At 37.8% G+C, this 21087-nt stretch overlaps 1 protein-coding gene across 1 annotated transcript in view; it reads right to left on the bottom strand.

Moving 5' to 3' along the window:
• SLC45A2 (solute carrier family 45 member 2) overlaps window positions 1-21087 on the bottom strand; it is a 61448-nt gene that overhangs the window by 39790 nt on the left and 571 nt on the right. Inside the window, 2 exon segments of the mRNA XM_020995462.1 lie at window positions 20191-20205; window positions 20208-20369. Coding sequence (XP_020851121.1) covers window positions 20191-20205; window positions 20208-20369 — 177 coding nt within the window.

Genomic DNA, 21087 nt, shown 5'->3' with positions numbered 1-21087 from the left:
CATTTTAAAGATTGGAAAACTGAGGCCAAGAGATTAAATGATTTGGCAAAGGTCACAAAGTGGGTTTATGGCAGAACCAATACCAGAATGCAGATGTCAGATCATAAACTCTTTAAGGTTCTTAATCTCTCTGTATTCAACACCTACCACATTACCTTGTATGTAGCAGGCACTTAATGAATGTTGATTGAATTGAATTGATAACAGGGAAGTGGCCTGGCCTTGGGAATGTAAGCAGTAGTCAAGAAATAAAGAAATCCATAGATATTTAGTGAAAGCCATAACTAACATAGAATTGCACTTGTATCAAGCTAAGAAAACCTACAGGTCAGATAGCCAGCATCAGAATTGTTTATGATGCTAGAAAATAAGAGCCGGAATGCTTCCATTCAATGTGATGAGGTATGGAACTGGGGTAGGGAGTGGCTACTGCTAAGATTACAATTCTAGCTGTACCACTCAGTAACTCACTGGATGCTTAGATGCCTGCCTGTGATCTCTGTCTGTCTGTCTCTTTATATGTCCCTCCGTCTCACTGTGTCCCTATCTATGTCTGTGTGTGTGTTTCTATTTCTCTGTGTCTCTCTCTTCTGTTTCTCTTTCTGTCTCTGTTGATCTCTCTGTGCGTCTCTTTCCCTCTCTGTGTCTCTCTGTCTATTTCTCTCCATTTCTCTGTCTCTATCCCTCTATGTCTCTTTGTGTATCTCTCTGTATCTCTTTGTGTCTCTGTTTCTCTGTTTCTGTGTGTGTTTGTATGTCTCTCCCTTTCTCTGACTCTCTTAGTGTCTCTGTCTATGTGTATCTCTCTATCTCCCTCCCTCCCTTTCTCTCTCTCTTTCTCTCTGTCTCTGTCTCTCTCTGTCTCTGTCTCTGTCTCTCTCTCTCTCTCTGTCTCTCTCTGTCTCTCTCTCCCTCCCTCCCTCCACCCCAACTTGTGATATCTGGACTCCTCTAATTGTGATTGTGTGGTAGACATGATTTTAGCCAAGTATGTGTATGTTTACTTCCTGCTGGAAATCTGCATTCCAGAGTCTCCTAGGCACATTTCAGTCATCAGCTATGACAACTTCATGCTGATAACATTGCAATTTGAACTAAAAACTTAGTATATTTTCTTAAAAAATGAAACAAGTAGGATTAAGAGTCAATTTCTTGAGCCATTCTTCATTTTCTCTCCCCCACCTCCAACTATAAAGTTCAGAGGAAGAAGGCAGGAAGGTATATGTACTTGTAGGAAAGGGATTTACACTCCTATGATGCCATGGGACAAGGAATAGATACAAAGGAGAGAAGCAAAGGCTTCTGAAGGACACCCTAGATTGCTGGACAAACCATGAAAAAGATACATGCTTCTGGAAGATGAAAGCAGAGGCAACGGCTGCTGGGTGAAAAGTCCCATTGCTACAAGTGCAATGAAGTTGAAAACATGTCCAGGGCTTCACTAAGAGCGATGTGGTGAAGCAACTATGGTGAAGGGCTAAGGGTAAGATGGAAGTGACACCCCCACACACACAGCCCTCCCCACCCCCAGGGGAAGTAGGAAGAGGAGATCGGAGGACAAAGAGGAGACAATGAACCTGCACCTGCCATGGGTGAGGTCCTGCAGTACACTCAGATTACCACCTGTCCGTTTTGGTGTTATGAGACTTTTGTGGGGGATGTGTCATAAGAAAGGGCCCTCATCTGGAAGTGAGTTAAATAATGGTTCCCTTGCTATAGGGGTTGGAAAACTAGTCCCTTCTCCGGCCATTACTTTTCTGGTTAAATATGTTCTGTTTAAATATGTATTGTTAGCCTAATACTTCAGGAGCTGAATTGTAGCTCCTCGAGGTATGGTTAAGATGATCCATATTCTGATAGTCCCAGAGAAGAAATTCTAGGGGAGGGGCATGAGCTGTAGAGGTTATTCAATTACTTCAAAGTCCTCAGGATTGAATATCTGGGTAATCAGGGCTTCAATTCTGGATGAAGAGTTAGAAAAGAATAAAAAAGTAAAAGGCAGTAGAGCATAGAATCTAAAGATTGACCTAATGAGTTGGCTTTGGTCCTCCAGGAATATATCCAGAGCATAACCCTTGCTCAAACATTACAAATGAACATTAATCTTTCATCAGCTCAGACAGAACTCAGGAAGGCAAATAAATGAAATCATTCATCTTTATTATTCCCCTGGGATATAGGGTATATTAATTATTCAGTCAAACTTAGCTCAGTTTAGTTGAGTAGAGCAAGATACTAATGACAGCAAGGTCACAGAGTCAACAATGAAGAGATGGGTTTAAATGGAAACATGAATAGCATTAGTTAAGATAGAGAGAGGAACTTCCCAACAGTCGTTGTTTGGTCAAATTCTTTGTGACCCCATTTGGGGTTCTCTTGGCAAAGATACTGGACTGGTTTGCCATTTCCTTCTCCAGCTCATTTTATAGATTAGGAAACTGAGGCAAGCAAGGTTAGGTGACTTGCTCAGGGTTACACAGTGAGTATTAGAGGCCAGATTTGAACTCAGGGGATGTCTTCCTGACTCCAGGCTCAGTGCTTTATGCATCATGGCACCACCTATCTGCCCCTCCCAACAGGCAGCGATGGCCAAATAATTTCATTCTGTTCAACAGTTACAGACTGGATCCCTCCCTAACCCTTGCCAGACATCTTATAAATTAATCACAAAGCAAAAGGACAAGGACTAATGAGTACAAAGCTCCCCCTGACATTGGAAAAATAACTCATGACACCAACTGTACTCATATTGTGTCATGAGTGTCAATCAGGTTTCAAAGGACAATACTACAAGTAATAGAATTAGCTATTTGGAATAGGATATGATTTATTCAAAATTTCCACATGCTTTTAAAAAGTACAGGCATGTATATACTTAGGAACATTTGTGCCAGGGATGTCATCACTTTAACCTGGAATGCATTTAGAAATGCTAGGCTAAGAATTCAATATTAAAAGAAGCACTAAGAAGTTATATTTGCTCCAGTGTCTCATTTTTTTAAATGGATGCTATCTTGATGAATAAAACCAAAGCAACAATGAGTACTAGATATGCATTTGTAACCCCCCAAAATATATATATATATAATATATATATTATATATATTATATATATATAATATATATATATATATATATATATATATATATATATTATACACACACACACATACATATAATATCAAACAGTATGCTCTGGAGAGGCAATGTACTGTTTTAGAAATGCCTGGATTTGAAGGTCAGAGGATTTAATTTGGAATTGCAGTCCTATTATTTCCTAGCTGTGTGACCTCAGGCAAGCCACTTCTCCTTTCTTGGTCTGTTTCTTTACTTTTAAAATTCAGGGGTTGGATTTATCTGTATGGTCTCTTCCAGATCTAAAGCCAATGAAACATGATTTCTAATCCCTTTTTCTTTTTTGTTTTTAAAATAAATTAGAAGTTATATGGGCTCAAAGGCCAGGATATAATAATAGTTTAGAGTTTAACGATTGTTTAATTTTTTTAGGTTGTTCATCTATGCCTCCACCAAAGTCCTAGTTGGATGTTTTATTGTGTGCAAGTGACTTAGGATACTCTCTGTCAGCAGAGCTCAAGTTCTGACAGGTTCTACCAGGCTGGAGAAGCTTAGAACATGGGCCCAGTGTCTGTAATTCAAAGATCCACTCAGGTAAGTTCTGAGAAGATCATCACTAGGTGGGCTAAAGGGTGAAGAATTTCCTGGCTATAAAAACTCATAGAGATCATGGACTAAAGGACAGGGTACAGTATAGTCTTTAGGGCAATTAGGTGAGGCAGTAGATAGACTGTGGGGCTTGACGTCAGAAAGATTCTCAGCCTCATCTGTTCCTGTGCCCTGGATAGCCTGTTTACCTCACTGGCCCCCACCAGTGCCCACCCAGGTAAAGCAGGCTGAGTGTGGGGGGGGGAAGGGGAGTGGGGGCCCCCACCTCAAAGTATCTGCTTCCCCAGCCCCTTTTGTATAGCCCTTAATGGCCTCATCATTTTTGTACAGATCAGCAGCTGGGACGCCCTGGGTCCTTTATGTCAAGTTGTGGGAAAGTTTTTGTGACAGTGTCTCACATGTTTTCTCAAAAGCTCCTGGATCATGTCTGTGCTCATGTAATAGCATCTCAGAAAAACTCCCCAGGTTTGGCAGCAGAAGCTTGAGATCTCATAAACAGTGGTTGTTGGGTTTGTTTTCTTTTTAGTACCACAGAATTGTGGGAGAGCTATAGGTTACAGAGTTCAAATTCAGCCTTAAACACTTAATAGCTATGTGACCCTGGGCAAGTCATTTAACCCTATTTGTCTCAGTTTTCACATCTGTAAAATGAGCTGAAGTATCTTTCCCAAGAAAACCCCAAATGGGATCATGAAGAGTGGGACACAACTGAAATGACTGAACAACAATAACAAGGGTGTAGTCTGCATCTATGGAGAAATTACCCAGAACACTGAAATCCTGGATCCTTGAGGTGTTGAGGTAACTCCATCTATGATGGATGGACTCATCCTTGTGGATGGTCAGGATTGTCAGGAGCTGGGTCCCTATGTAAAATCTCTAAGCCCTTAGTGACTTAAGGAGCAGTACATCAGAGGCTTGCCTCAGGACAAACACTCCCTTGACTTTTGCCTCACTTTGTCCTTGTTACAGTCTGTTGGTTCCAAGTCCTTACTCATGACTGAATTATTTGTAGATATGACTTTTACCCTACCAGCTCTGAAGCCACGTGGCTGATTTGTGGTAGACAATACTAAGAACTGGGCAGGAAAACAACAGATATGAACTTTGGCAATGTAACTACTTTCCCTTGAGAAAAAGATGATCTTTAGCTGCTTAGTTTGTGTATGTTATTGACAGGGCTTTGCAGAACTTGTAAATCATTTCTCATGAAACAAAGTTGTTTTTCTATGAGTATATATTGAGAAAAGTCCTGAAATAAACTAGTCTTGAGCATTAACCTCTAAGACTCACCTAGCCCAACTTTTTTCTCCATTTTTCTTCACCGCTCTGTCCTACACCCATGCCAGCTGCTGGCACAGGATGGTCACAGAATCATCTGTGAATGGATTTAAAGCTTGAAGGACCTTCAAAAGCCATCAATCAACCAGTCAATCAACAACTGTATATAATATGACTTGTGTACAGCACAGGCCAATCACTGTGCTTAGTGGTTAGGATACAAAATAGTCTCCATCTTCAAGGACCTTATAGACCAACCAGGAAAGCATACATTTATAGGTATATTAAATATATATGTATATATGACATATCGACACATATTTCAAGCACATAAATATTTCATATATGCTATGTGTGTATATATACAAATCTATGTATATGTGTATGTCTATATATATATGTGTGTCTGTATACATACATACATACATATACATATATCTAGATAGACAGATTTGGGAACGAAAGCACTAGCTGCTGGAGGGATGAGGAAAGACCTCTTACAGAAGATGTTGCTTGGGCTAAGGTTTAAAAGAAATTAGAGATGCAAAGAGGTGGAGGGGGAGAGTCAATTCAAAGGCTTGGAGACAGAGCGCCCTTATGGAGAACAGCAAGAAGACCAGTTTGGCCAGACTGCATTGTGCAAGGTAATGTTTGACAAGACTAGAAATGGAGATTGGGGCTAGCTTACAAAAGGCTTTCCAGTCTTTCTCCACCATACTCCTATCCATATACTCTACAATTCAGCAACTCTAGCCTCCTTAATAAAGGTTTAGTGAAAAGTTAAGGTCCTTGGACCAAAGGTCTCCCCAGTCAATTCTAGAATCCATGAATTATCATAGGATCTAGAACTGAAAAGAACCTTAGAAATTACTCATTCAAATCTCCAGCTTTTATAGGAGAGAAATCTGATCTAAGGCTCAGAGAATCAATGTAACTTTTCCAAAGCCAAACACATAGTAAATAAAGAGTTGGAATGTGATCCTAGGTCTTCTCGAGTCCAAAGCCATTGCTTTTTCAACTGTACTACCCCTCCCATCTCCCACCCCACTCCCTGGGAGTGGTCAGACCATGCTGCTATACATCTCTGACATGTTATACCTAGTTCCCTATTTGCCTCTTAAGGTATCTTTTATAAGCTTCTCTTAAGGCTAAAGGTGACTTCCAGCTAAGTAGCATAGTTAAAACTGAGGTGACAGAAAAGCAGATCAGAATCTAGTCAACAAAATAAAGGGTTTCTAGGACACAGTATGGATTTTACCATTTAAATCAAATTGTGTTAAAGCTTTTTCTGATCAAATGATTTTTTTTGAGTAATTGTAAATCTTAAGGACAAGATTAGACCACCAGAGAATTCAAATCCAATTCCCACCCCTACCCCCACACACTCATTCTCTTTTCTTCCTTTTTTCCTTCCTTCTTTCCTTCCTTCCTTCCTTCTACTACTACTATTACTACTGCTGCTGCTGCTGCTGCTACTACTACTACTACAATATATCATTTATACAGTGCATGAGGTTTGCAAAGTGCTGTACATACATTATCTCAGGTAATCCTCACAACAACTCTGTGAGGTAGATACTATTATTATCCCCAGCTAAGGAACCTGAGACTCAGAAAGGGTAAGTGATTTTCTTCTTAAAAAAAATACAAAATCATAACAGGCCTAGATATGTGATCTCTGCCCAAGATCATGTGACAACAAAAAGGCCTTTTGTCTACAACCACTTTCCCTCAAAGTCTAAAAATTATTCTAACATTCATTGACCATTCAGAAAACATGTCTCAATATGGTACTCTGGGAAGGTGATTGAGATTGGCAAAACCTAAGGATCAGGACTAGACCGTTCACATTCTCACATGCAAAAGTAATACTCCTGAACCACTGCCAATAAAATGAGAGCCTTACGCTGTTTATTTGTTTGTAGGGGTATTTTTTGCTGGGGTAGGTAGGGGTGGGGGTGGAAATGAGTTTGCACTGAGCTACCTATACTAGCTATTCTTCTTTGATTGTATTTTTTTCTGACCTATAGCATGCATTTTTTTTCTTTTTTAAATGTTCCTTTTTATTATAAACTTCTTTATTTTAAATATTTAATTATAGGTAAAAACAATTTTTAACATTTTTTTAAAATTTTTGAGTTCCAAATTATTTTTCCTCCTGTCCCCCCTCATTGAGAAGGCAAGAAAATTTGATGTTGGTTATACATGTGCAATCATACAAAACATATTTCCATATTAATCACACTGGGAAATAAAACAGACTTTAAAAAAAAAACCAAAAATAAAGAAAGTAAAATATGCTTTGATCTACATTCAGACTCCATCAGTTCTTTCTCTGTAGGTGGAAAGCATATTTATCATATGTCCTTTGAAATTGGCTTGGATCATCATAATACTGAGAATAGCTAAGTCATTCATAGTTCATTATCATTTAATAGTGTTATTATCTTGTATACTGTTCTCCTGGTTCAGCTCGCTTCATTTGCATCAGTCCATATAGATCTTATGGGGTATGTATTTATAAAAGAGATCTAATCAAACTGAAATTCACATTTTTCTAGCTGTTTTCCCTTTTATGCGTTGTCTTCTTCTATTTGATTGTAAGCTCTTGGAGGGTAGGAACTGTCTTTTTTGCTTATATTTGTGCCTCTAGTGCTTGACACAGTGCCTGGCAAATATTAAACACTTAATAAATGCTCTATCTATCTATCTATAACTGACCAAGATACTTTCAATGGCTATGAAGCTGACTAAGTATGGGCCACAAAAATAACTTATTAGAAACTACAAAAGGGCACATACGATGGTGTCTCATATGGCTCAGAGGGAGCTTCGGGTCTTTAAAGGATTTGTTAGCAGTGCACAAAATCTAACATTCTATAGTGCTGGATAGGTCTCAGCTGCAGCGCTGGCAACAAATTCTCTCTGGTACTAAAGCCCAATCTAGCTAAGTACAGAGAGGCTGCCACTTTGGTCCTGACAACCAATAAAGCAAAGAACAAAATGACCTTCATTTCTAGGAGGCCCCCTTCTATTTCTGCAGGGACAGTGAGTGGCAAAGTGGTTGCTAAAAGTGTAAAGGGTGGGGCAGCTAGGTGGTGAAATGGATAAACTACCAGTCTTAGAAACAGGAGGACTTGAATTCAAATCTGGCCTCAGACACTAGCTGTTTGACCCAAGGCAGGTCACTTAACCCTCATTGCCTCCAAAAAACAACAACAAAAGGCATCACAGTCTTTAAACCACATATAAACATTTACTTAATGGCTATTACTCTAAATATGAGAACATGGAGCAGACTTACTCATTGCTGAAATTAAATCAGATCAGTATTGACATTCTCAGCATAAATGAAACCTGAAGATAAAATTAAGTTGCAGCTAACTGTAAGGATGGCTTGTGGGTTTTTCTTGGAGAGGCAAATAAAAGTTGTTAGAGAAGTTGGTTTTATTATGTGTACAAAGGCAATAAGAAACATCATTTCATGGGGTATTTGATCTTCATATTGTAATGCTCTTGATAAACATGTGCAAAATGGCCACTATGAAAAAAACTCCAATTTATGAGCCAACATCTGTCATAGGGGATAAGGAAGTAGGAAATTTTTTATGAATAACTCAAGAAGACCCTCCAAACTAAATCAATATATATTTTAAAACTAAATGACATCAATGAAAAGAAAGGTATAGGCAGGGCAATTAAAAAATATGCAAGAAAACATGGCTCCAAAGAAAGGAAGAAGAGAAGCCAAAAGTTTGGAGACACTTACAGAAGTCTCAGGCCCTTTTATTGTGAATAATTCCTTCAGGGTGAGAAATGAAGAATACTAAATAATATTCCCTCTCTCCTCACAACAAAAAAAGAATTTGATTATATTCTAACATCAGGATGATTGGTAACTGGTAAAGGAGTCATTTCCAAATCACAGAATTGGGCATCATCAGACTACTGACTTATCAAAGCAAAATTTGGAATTGATACCAAACTGGAAAAATGAATACAAGTGACAAGCTATGGCATTCAACTTAGGTAACTCCAACACGGCCAATTTAAACAAGATTTTAAAGTTGAAAAATAGAAAAATGGATGAAAAAATAACTGTTGACATAGACTACTATCATCACTTTCTAACAAAATTTAACTACCTTAAATCAATTGCCACAACAAGGAAACCAAACAGTCAAAGAAATTATCTTGGCCAGCAAATACTTTTTTCTAGCCAGACAGAGAAAAATGATAATCAAGGTGGTTAGTGTATGCTTATTTGTAAAATCTTTCAGAGAAGGATGGTGGAAGATCATGAGCAGTATTTCTTCATTAGACAGCAAGAAGCAGTGGAGGAAAAATAAGTTTACAGAAAGCGGGGCAAGAAATTCAGTTAAGCCATGCTTAACATCTTCATGCTACGGACATTTAAGGATGAATCTAGGAGGACAACAAACAGATTAAAAAGGGAAATTATCTATGTAGACTTTTATAACCTTTTTTCTCCATCAAGGAAAGTGATAGAAAGTCACTATATTTGGACTTCTGTCATCACAGTCCTCAGTATGTTGCATGAAAAAGTAAAAATGACCTTGATAAAAGAAGAGCAGCTAGACTAGACCAAGAATACACAGAGAAGGAATAGTGCTGAAAGTGAACACAGTTTTGAGGGCATTGAGGGATTAATGCCCATGATATCTGAAAGTGGGAAAGACTCCAAATGCTTAGGGAAAGATCATAGATCTTATGATTATCAAAAAAGGTGACAGAAATTATTAATAACTTAATTCACAGGCCTGCTTTCCCATCTCTACCAAATCTATACAAGATACATGTATCAAGGGCATCTTTAATGAAGATATGAGAAGAGAATAGAAAGGCTTTCACAAAAAATATTCTGCAAGAAACCACATCCTTTCAGTCAAATAATTGTTCAAAAGGTACAAAGAATACCAGACCCCACTATACTTATTGTATGTTAGCTATAAAAAATGTTTGATTTGGTAGAATAAAACATCGCTTTACAGGCTGTCTACTTCAACAAAATGTATCCCTTACATACATGAAAAGCTACAAGGTTCCTTGAAAAAAGAAACCACAGAGTTAACTTTGATGATGCTTTGAATATTAATAGCAAGCAAGGAATTCATCATATGCTCATCAAATGTCTTCACTACAGTTTTAGAGGAGATCCAGTATACAGTCCACACTGAAGAAGGATTTATTACAAATAGTTGGGCCTTCTACATGTTCTTGTTTGCATGTGATGTGTTGATTGCCTCAAGTTCCAGAATATCGTAGAGCCCCCTAAATAAAATCCAGTCATTCAAAATAATTCAGCCTAACTATCCACACAAGAAGAACCAAGTGGATGAAGAAATACTATTGTCCAGGCTATGATAAGTGGTTGGATGGACAACCCACAAAACTCCTCAATTAGTACATACATCTTTTGCAAACATTTTGGTGGATAAACTAGACTTAAAATAGAACAGTAAGAGGAAAGAAGGCTGGATTTTCCTTGGGAAATTTTAGAGTGCTTTTAATTATCTCAAGTTTCTCCCTGGAAGTGCGATCTTTTAACTTAGTCTTCTGATGATGTAATATTATGGTTCACAGAATACTTGCCTCTGAAAAACTATGGTTATGGGTTACCTAAAGGGCAATGAAGAGTTAGATATGAATAGACGGCAACATACTACTACTGAGCAATTGTACAAGAAAAGTGGCATACAGAAATGTAATAGAAAGGATTCAGTTCAATACAGTACACCCTAGGGTGGCTTACCAAAGAAAGTAATGGAATCTCCTTCCCTTTTGTTTTTGTGTAGTCATTTCAGATTTGTCCAATTCTTTGTGACCTCATATGGGCTTTTGTTAGCAAAGATACAGGAGTGGTTTGTCTTTCTCCAGCTCATTTTACAGATGAGGAAACTGAAGCAAACAGGGTTAAGTGACTTGCCCAGGGTCACATAGCTAGTAAGTGTCTAAACCCAGATCTGAACTCAGGAAGATGAGACTTCATGCCTGGCAATTATCCACTATGCCACCCAATTGCCCTCTCCTTCCCTAAAAGTCCTCAAAAACAGAATTGATGCTCATCTCTCTTGAATAGATTTGTTCGGGGATGATAGACCAAAGGAGGAAAGATCAGGTCAAGGTTTAGTACAGGAGGCAACATGATGCAGTGAAAAGAGCATGGGACTGAGAGTCAGAGCACTTGGGTTTGAATCCCAGCTCTGCTACAATGCTACCTCTGTGACTTTTGGAAAGTTATTTAATTTCCCTGGACCTCACTTTCTTCATCTATGAAATGGAAGGAGGGGTGGATTAAATTGCATCAAGGTCCTTTACCAGCTGAACTCAGTGTCCCTATGGTCCTCTGAAGTAGGTAATAACTTCTGCTTAATTTCACCCGAGGGCAGCTAGGTGACACAGTGGATGGAGCACAGAGCCTGAAGTCTGAATGACTCATCTCCTGATTTCAAATCCGGCCTCAGACACTTACTAGCTGTGTGACCCTGGGCAAGTCCATTTAACCCTGTTTGCCTCAGTACCTTATCTGTAAAATGAGCTGGAGAAGGAAATGGCAAATCATTCCAGTGTCTTTGTCAAGAAAACCCCCAATGGGGTCACAGAGAGTCAGACATGACTGAAATGACTCAACAGCAACGATTTCATCCAGGCAGTGATGGATAGAGTTACTCTGAAATCCAAAGAAAAATTTGTACCTATGGTCTGATGTAACTGTCCTATACAGAGCCGACCTTCTAAAGATTTGAGAGGATATTCTGTAAAGCAGTGAAGAGTAGTTGCTAAAACATTTTCCCCAAATGTTTTGTTCTTGTTAAAAACTACTGCTAACATTAAAGTCTTACGTTTGTATAGCATTTTACAGTTTTCAGAACGCTTTCTTATGGCTAATCTCACTTGATCTTCACAACAAACTGCAAGGTAGAAAAAGTGACTTTGGACTAAACTCATATGATGACAATGTTTATAGCAGATCTCTCTCTTATTCTGTTGGCCTAATTTGATATTAAAATGAATCTGTATCTTCTGAACACACACCACCTGATATTAAGGAAAGCAGCCCATAGGGGTGGATGGTTAAGGAAAACTGAGCTGAGACGCAGTATTTTGCTGTAGATAGTTAACCAAGTTAACCAAGCAGAGTTGATTGTGGCACATATTTATTAAGCAGATCATTTTCTCATTATGCTCTCTGTCTGCCTTGACACTTTGAAATGGAATTGTTCTCTGGACACAACTTAAGTGCTGTCATGGGTCTGCATGGGGAAAGTCCCAACAATGCAAAGTTTGCTAAATTTGCTCCTTTAACATCAGAGGAAGGTCAGTCCTTCAGCAAACAAGCACCTCACTGTGCTAGATGGTGTCCTCACTGAGGCAGTGCTGCCCAGAGCCTTTCAGAAAAAAGCAGTAAGTCTGGAGATGATTGGCTACAAACTCAGGCATCTCTGAACTCTGAAAGTAATTACTTTGAACAAAGTGCTTTTCTATTCGATATGAGGTAGCAGCAAGGTTATTTGGTGAGAAAAAATGCCTTGTGCATCAACATTTTAGACTTATACAGAGGTAGAAGTGATATCAGAAGTCACCCAGTCTAATCAGTATCTGAACATGAATGCCCATTACAACCTAATAAGCCCCTCCCCCCTATAAAAAGATGCTCATTGCCTGGCAAAGGTGCTCATTCCAGTCTAGGCCAATGGTCTTTGGGGAATTAAAAAAAATTATTAATTTATTTCCATAACTTCCATAAGCTTTTGAGTTTTAAATTTTTCTCCCCTTCCTCCTCCCTTTCCTCTCTAAGATGGCACACAATCTGATATAGGCTAAACATATACATTCCTATTATTTTCACATTAGTGATGTAAGGAAGAATTAGAACTAATAGGAGGAACCACAAGAAAGAGGAAACAAAACAAAACAGAAGAAAAAAAATAGCAAATAGTATGCTTCGATCTGCATTCAAACTCCACAGTTCTTTCTTTGGATGTGAACAGCATTTTCCATCATGAAACTTTTGGAGATGTCTTAGATCTTTGCATTGCTGAGAAGGGCTAAGTCTATCAACATTAGTCATTGCACAATATGGCTGTTACTGTGTACAACATTCTCCTGGCTGTGCTTACTTTACTCCGCATCAGTCCATACAAGTCTTTCCAGGTTTTTCTGAAGCCAGCCTGCTCATCATTTCTTATAGCACAATAGTATTCCATTACATTCATATACCACAACTTATTCAGCCATTCCCCAGTTGATGGGCATTCCCTCAATTTCCAATTCTTTGCCACCACAAAAAGAGCTGCTATAAATATTTTTGTACATGTGAGTCCTTTTCCCATTTGTATGATCTCTTTGGGATATAGCCCTAGAAGTGCTATTGCTGGGTCAAAGGGTATGCACATTTTTATAGCCCTTTGGGCATAGTTCCAAATTGTTCTCCAAAATGGTTGGATCATTTCACAACTCCACCAACAATGTATTAGTGTTCCAATTTTCCCACATCTTCTCCAACATTTATCATTTTCCTGTTTTGTCATGTTGGCCAATCTGATAGGTGTGATGTGGTACCTCAGAGTTGTTTTGATTTGCATTTCTCTAATTAATAATGATTTAGAGCATTTTTTCATATGACTATAGATGGCTTTAATTTCTTCATCTGAGAACTGCCTGTTCATATCCTTTGACCATTTATCAATTGGGGAATGACTTGTATTCTTATAAATTTGACTTAATTCTCTATATATTTTAGAAATGAGGCCCTTATCAGAGACACTGGTTGTAAAAATTCTTTCCCAATTTTCTACCTTCCTTCTAATCTTAGTTGCATTGGCTTTGTTTGTGCAAAAACTTTTCAATTTAATGTAATCAAAATTATCCATTTTGATTTTTTAATGTTCTCTATCTCCTGTTTGGTCATGAATTCTTCTGTTCTCCATAAATCTGATAGGTAAACTATTCCTTGCTCTCCCAGTTTACTTATAGTATCAGCCTTTATATCTAAATCATGAACCCATTTTGACTTTATTTTGGTATATGGTGTGAGATTTGGTCTATGCCTAGTTTCTGCCATACTCTTTTCCAGTTTTCCCAGCATTTTTTCAAAGAGTGTTCTTATCCCAGAAGCTGGGTCTTTGGGTTTATCAAATATAGATTACTATAGTCATTGACTACTGTGTCTTGCATATTTAACCTATTCCACTGATCCACCACTCTATTTCTTAGCCAGTACCAAGCAGTTTTGATGATTGCTGCTTTATAATACAATTTAAGATCTGGAATTGCTAGGCCACCTTCCCCTGCATTTCTTTTCATTAGTTCCTTGATATTCTGGATTTTTTTTCCAAATGAATCTTGTTATTATTTTTTCTAGCTCTATAAAATAATTTTTGATAGTTTGATTGGTATGGCACTGAATAAGTAAATTAGCTTAGGTAGAATTGTCATTCTTATTATATTAGCTTGGCCTATCCATGAGCAACTGATGTTTTTCCAATTATTTAGATCTGACTTTATTTGTGTGAAAAGTGTTTTGTAATTGTGTTCATATAGTTCCTGGGTTTGTTTCAGTAGATAGACTCCTAAATATTTTATAATGTCTACAGTAATTTAAATGGAATTTTCTTTCTATCTCTCTCTGTTGGGCTTTGTTGGTAACATATAGAAATGCTAATAATTTATGTGGGTTTATTTTATAGCCTCCAACTTTGCTAAAGTTGTGTTTATTTCAAGTAGTTTTTACTTGATTCTCTAAGTATATCATCATATTATTTGCAAAGAGTGATAGCTTTGTTTCTTCTTTGCCTATTCTAATACCTTCAATTTCTTTTTCTTCTCTTATTGCTAAAGCTAACATTTCCAGTACCACATTGAACAACAGTGGTGATAATGGACATCCTTGTTTCACCCCCGATCTTATTGGAAATGCTTGTCGCTTGTCCCCATTACATATGATGCTTGCTGAAGGTTTTAGGTAGATGATACTTATTATTTTGAGGAAGACTCCATTTATTCCTACACTCTCTAGCGTTTTTAATAGGAATGGGTGTTGTATTTTTTCAAAAGCTTTTTCTGCATCTATTGAGATGATCATGTGGCTTCTGTTAGTTTTGTTGTTAATGTGATCAATTATGCTGATAGTTTTCCTAATACTGAACAAGCCCTGCATTCCTGATATAAATCCTACCTAGTCATAGTGTATTATTCTTCTGATAAGTTGATGTAATCCATTTGCTAGTATTTTATTTAAAATTTTTGCATCTATATTCATTAGAGCAATTCATCTATAATTTTCTTTCTCTGTTTTGACTCTTCCCGGTTTAGGTATGAGCACCATATTTGTATCATAAAAAGAATTTGATAAGACTCCTCCTGTTTTCCCAAATAGTCTATATAGTACTGGAATTAATTGTTCTTTAAATGTTTCATAGAATTCCCTTGTAAATCCATCTGGCTTGGAAGATTTTTTCCTAGGGAGTTCATCAATGGCTTGTTTAACTTCTTTTTCTGAGGTGGGATTATTTAAGTATTTTACTTCCTCTTCTGTTAATCTGGGCAACATATATATTTTTTAAGTATTCATCCATTTCACTACAATTGTCAAATTTGTTGGCATATAGTTGGGCAAAATAATTCCTAATTATTGTTTTAATTTCCTCTTCCTTGGTGGTAGCTTCACCCTTTTCATTCTTGATACTAGTAATTTGGTTTTCTTCTTTCTTTTTTTTAATTAAATTAACCAAAGGTTTATCTATTTTATTGGTTTTTTTCATAAAACCAGCTCTTAGTTTTATTTATTAGTTCAATAGTTTTCTTAATTTCAATTTTTTATTTTTTCCTTTGGTTTTCAATATTTCTAATTTGGTGTTTATTTGAGGATTTTTAATTTGTTCTTTTTCTAGTTTTTTTAGTTGTATGCCCAATTCATTATCTCCTCTTTTTCTATTTTATTTATGTAAGCATTTAGAGATATAAAACTTCCCTAAGAACTGCTTTCCTGCATCCCATAAGTTTTGGTATGTTTTCTCATTATTGTCATTCTCTTGAATGAAATTATTGATTGTTTCTATGATTTGTTGTTTGACCCAATCATTTTTTAGGATTAGATTATTTAGTTTCCAATTATTTTTTAGTCTATCTTTCCATGGCCCTTTATTACATATAATTTTTATTGCATCATGATCTGAAAAGGATGCATTTAATATTTCTGCCTTTCTGCATTGGATTGTGAGGTTTTTATGCCCTAGTACATGGTCAATTTTTGTGTATGTGCCATGTACCACTGAGAAAAAAGTATATTCCTTTCTATTCCCATTCAATTTTCTCCAGAGGTCTACCATACCTAACTTTTCTAATATTCTATTCACCTCCTTAACTTCTTTCTTGTTTATTTTGTGGTTAGATTATCTAGTTCAGAGAGGGGGAGGTTGAGGTCCCCCACTAGTATAGTTTTGCTGTCTATTTCTTCCTGTAACTCCCTGAACTTCTCCTCTAAGAATTTGGATGCTATACCATTTGGTGCATATATGTTTAGTAATGATATTACTTCATTGTCTATGGTGCCTTTTAGCAGGATGTAGTTTCCTTATCTCTTTTGACAAGATCTATTTTTGGTTTTGCTTTCTCTGAAATCAGGACTGCTACCCCTGCTTTTTTGTTTTTACTTCAGCTGAAGCATAATATATTCTACTTGAGCCTTTTACCTTTACCCTGTGTGTGTCCCTCTGTTTCAAATGTGTTTCCTGTAAACAACATATTGTAGGATTACAGTTTTTAATCCATTCTGCTATCCGCAGAGTTCATCCCATTCACATTCACAGTTATGATCACTATCTGTGTCTTTTCCATCCTATTTCCCCCCTGTTTATGCTATTCTTTATCCTTTCTCCCTTTCCCTCCTTACTAGTGTTTTGCTTTTCTTTGTTTTTTGTTTTCCTCTTCGAACTGGACCTGTGGTTTCAATGACATAGGGAACTTCCCATGAGGCTACTCACTTTACCAAAGCAGGTGAGCTCTTCTTTTGCAGCTTAGTCTCAGAAATTGCCTTCCATTCTATTGTTAATGAACGACCTTCCTATTAACCTCTTCCTCTCATAATTTCCATTTTCTTGTAATCAGAGAAACCTGACATCTCCCAGAAGACACTACCTCCTTGGCCACCCTCTCCAAGATGTAGGGCATAGTTCATGTGTCTTGATGCCACTTCCTTCACCTCCCACCCCCAAAACTCATCAACTTCTCTTCCTTGAGGTTCACTCCACCATTATATATGCTACCCTATCAAGATTCTGGGGACAGCTATCCATTGTCCTCCTCTTCAATTCTCCCACTTTTCTCAAGAAAGGTCAGTACCAGACCACAATCTTCTCCTAAACCTATTCTTCATCCTCATCACAACCTCCAGTCAATCCTCTTCCCCCTCTCCCCAATTTCTCAGGTCTCCTTGCTCCGATCTCATTTTATGTTCTCCTCAGTTTTCACGCTATAGTTATGTAGTTCAACTTTACAATGTTACCTACTTTCAGATCCTTTGCCCCCTTAACCTATCACTGGTCATTCTCTTGCAAATTCCAACACTGGATTATTCTCACTGGCCACCTTTTCAGTGAAGTTAAAGTAAGGTCTTCTGATGAGAGGGAGGTAAAGAAGATGAGAGAGTGATGCTGGAGGAAGTCCCCATGCTGAGTCCACTAAAAATGTCTGCTATCTCATCTCAGCTGAGTTCTCAGTGATGCAAACCAATCAATTTACTCTTTCCTGATTGACTATCTGTCACACTTCCTACAGTTCCAGTTCCAAACCTCTTCTGTTCACAAACCACTACTACCATCTTCTTTCCCTCCCTCTCATAAGAGGACCTTACTTCATATTTTACAGAGAAAGTTGAGATGAACCATCATAAGCTCCCTCTCCTTCATGATTCTATAATTCTAATCCCCTCAATGTTGTCTCTGTTCTCTCTTCTCATCAAGTCTCAGAAGACGGGTCCCTCTGGCCAAAGTCAACTAATTCACTTGTGCTTTTGATCTATTATCTCCCATCTTCTCTGAGAAGTTGTTTCTTCAATTCCTCCCCCCTCCTTTTCTAATCTTTAAGATCAAATATATGACCCACTGCCTAATGGAAAGGTGAGGGATTCAAGATGCAGAATGAGATACATTTGTGTATATGGCCAATGTTGGAATTTGCTTTGCTTGTCTATGCATATTTGTTACGAGGGTTTTCTTTTTCTTTTTCCTTTTCTTTTCTTTCTTTTTTCTTTGTCCAGTGGGGGTGGGGAAGAGGGAAGGAGATGATAAACTAATTGTTAATTGAAAAAAAATTATACGAAAAAGAAAAAAACTATCTAAATTCATTGTTTTTTTCCTTCTCTCTCTTCTTAACCCCTTTCAATATGGCTTCATATTGAAACTGCTCTCTCTAAGGTTATCAGGGATGTCTTTCTTCATTTTAAATCCAATGACCTTTTCTCAATTCTCATCCTTCTTGACCTTTCTTTAATATTTGACTTTGCTGACCACCCCCTCCTTCTGGAGACTGTCTTTCTTCCCATTTTTATATTCTTAGTCTCCTTTCTAGATCATCTTTCTCTTTCTGGCCCCTAGGCATGGCTTTATCAGGATTGTGCCTCAAACCCTCTTTCCTTTCTCTCTACAACTTCTCTCTTGCTGCAAAGGGCTTAATTATTGTCTCTTTGCAGATCAAACAGAAGACCTGGAGGATAGGACCAGGGACATTACCATCAGCTCTCTTTCCAGCCTCCTTTCCCCCCCAGCCTGCTAGGGCAAAGCTCTGAATTAGTTATGACTCTTTGATCACTAGATTAGCCCCTCAGGCATTAAATTTTTAGCTAATGTTAAAATGGTCAACTAAAATATGACCATCTGTGTCTGTAGAGGAAGTACTCACACAAATGAAATTGTACAGCAATTCATTTCACCAATCATTTTAGGATTTATTTAGTCCCTTACTGGAGCAGTGGATGGAGTGCTCTGCTTGGAGTTAGGAAGACTAGCGTTCCTCAGTTCAAATATAACCACAGACACTTACTAACTGTGTGACTTTAGGCAAGTCACTTAACCCTATCTCCTTCAGTTTCCTCATCTGTAAAATGAGCTGAACAAGGGAATGGCAAATCACTCCAGTATCTTTGTCAAGAAAACCCCAAATGGAGTCATGAAGAGTTGGACATCACCAAAAAGGACTGAACAAAACAGTGTGATTTGACTATGCCATGTGTGAATGCCATAAATCAGCACAGTGCCTGGAACAAAGTAGCCATTTCACAAAAATTTGCTTAATTGAATTGAATCTTCTCAACTAGACTATTAATTCCTTGCAGGTCTGAACTATCTTATACTTCTACCAGGGTCCCTCTAGACCTGTTCCCTTTTATTATCCCCCACCCCATCCCCATACAGCAAGCTCCTCAATAAATGCTTCTTAATCATTATTACCATTGGTACATTTTCCCTAGCCAGCAAAGGCTGGTTAAAAAAAAAAATACTGGCAAACAATCAATATGTACTCCTTGGAATCCTTGTCAACGTTTTAACATCTTTCCAGATTGTTGACCTTGAAGACAAAACTGAACATATCCTTCTTACAAAATGGTTTTTGCTTCTCCATTCTTAATTACTGTCCAGTACAAAAGAAGTATTAGTGAGAAGTATTAGTGACATGAGTGAGGTGACCAGAATATTTTATGTATAGTTTAGTTCTATTTCCCATGACCCAGAACTGAGGAAGGGAAGAGAGGAAAACTAACGAATATCTACCTCCCAGAAGGGAAGAGAACACCTAGGTTTCAAAAAGGCAGGTTATATGCCTGTATTCGCCTAGTGTATGGAATTTTTGCATGCCCTTCATCCAAATAGGAACCTGAAAACATTGTATCTTTACACAACACATGTAAAAAGCAGAAGGCTTTTTTGTTCACTTCATTGAAAATATGACTTATGGACATCCTGGTATAAGTCTCCTCCTGGAAAATCTGACAGCCCCAGTCACAAGCTGACCTTCTCAAGAAAAATAGACCCAAAGACAAGGTCCTCGTGATAGCGGCACCAGATCAACTGATCTATTCACTCAAAAAGATTAGCAAAGCCAAGAAATAAAACTGCAACCACGATTTATCTTCCTCCCCCACAAAGTTTCTCCCCTTCATGGAATAATAAAAGAAAAAGGAGGGGAAAAAGCACTTTCATTCCATACCTGTGAAGAGTGCAGGTAATGGAGACCCCTCTCTTTATCTTGATGGGAGCAAACATCAAACAAATAGGCTTTGATGGGGCCATCAATAAAATCAGCTGCAAAGTCAAAGAGTGCTACACCCAGCATGGTGATGCTTACTGCCCAGATCGTCAGTTTTTTGCTTGGGTTAGTAATCACAGCTGAAAAAGAATCAAAAGCATTTCTCCAACCAATTGCTTTCAGTAAAGGATGTTTTGCACACAGTCCAGCCAGGGTTGCCATGGCCTTGTTTTCATTTAAAATACCCACCAAGGCATCCTGCCTCCCATTTCCCTGTCATCCAGCCAAAGAAAAGAGTAAGTGCGTGGAATATGTCCTGTTTTTAAGTTGTCCAATGCCTTCTTTGTGAAACTTTCTGCCTACTACTAAGTGTCAGTTCTGCCACCTAGGAACTGTATGGCCTTGGGCAAGTCTACTACTCTGGTCTCCATCTGCTCCCCTTTAAAGTGAGGAGGGGGGACTAGACCTGTAAGCTTCCTTCCAATTTTAATATTGTATGAAACATTTAATAAAGTATATCTCAAGCTGCATAGTAATGATTGGGGCCAAAGAGATACACCTAGTGCCGTTGTAAAAATTTCCCCTTGAACTGACATGCTGACAATTTGCCAGCATTGTCTTGTCTCTACATAAAATAATTACTAGTAACTTTCTGTCTAGAATGCTTGCTTGAAAATATATATTCGATTTAGTTGGTTAGATGACCAGAGGTAAAGACAAAATAGGCTCAAAGGGAAACTCAACTGATAATTCTATTTAGGATTCATCCACATCATTTTCTGAAGAAAAACTTCCTGACATATTAAACAATATCAAGAACTTTCAAAACTCTAGAATTTTTCACCCCAAACAATAGCT

This window comes from Phascolarctos cinereus, unplaced genomic scaffold (assembly GCF_003287225.1).
Source record: "Phascolarctos cinereus isolate Bilbo 61053 unplaced genomic scaffold, phaCin_HiC Scaffold_4;HRSCAF=312, whole genome shotgun sequence".
Taxonomy (NCBI): domain Eukaryota; kingdom Metazoa; phylum Chordata; class Mammalia; order Diprotodontia; family Phascolarctidae; genus Phascolarctos; species Phascolarctos cinereus.
Note: the sequence above shows the minus strand (reverse complement) of the source record. Positions and strands in the feature narration are given on the sequence as shown.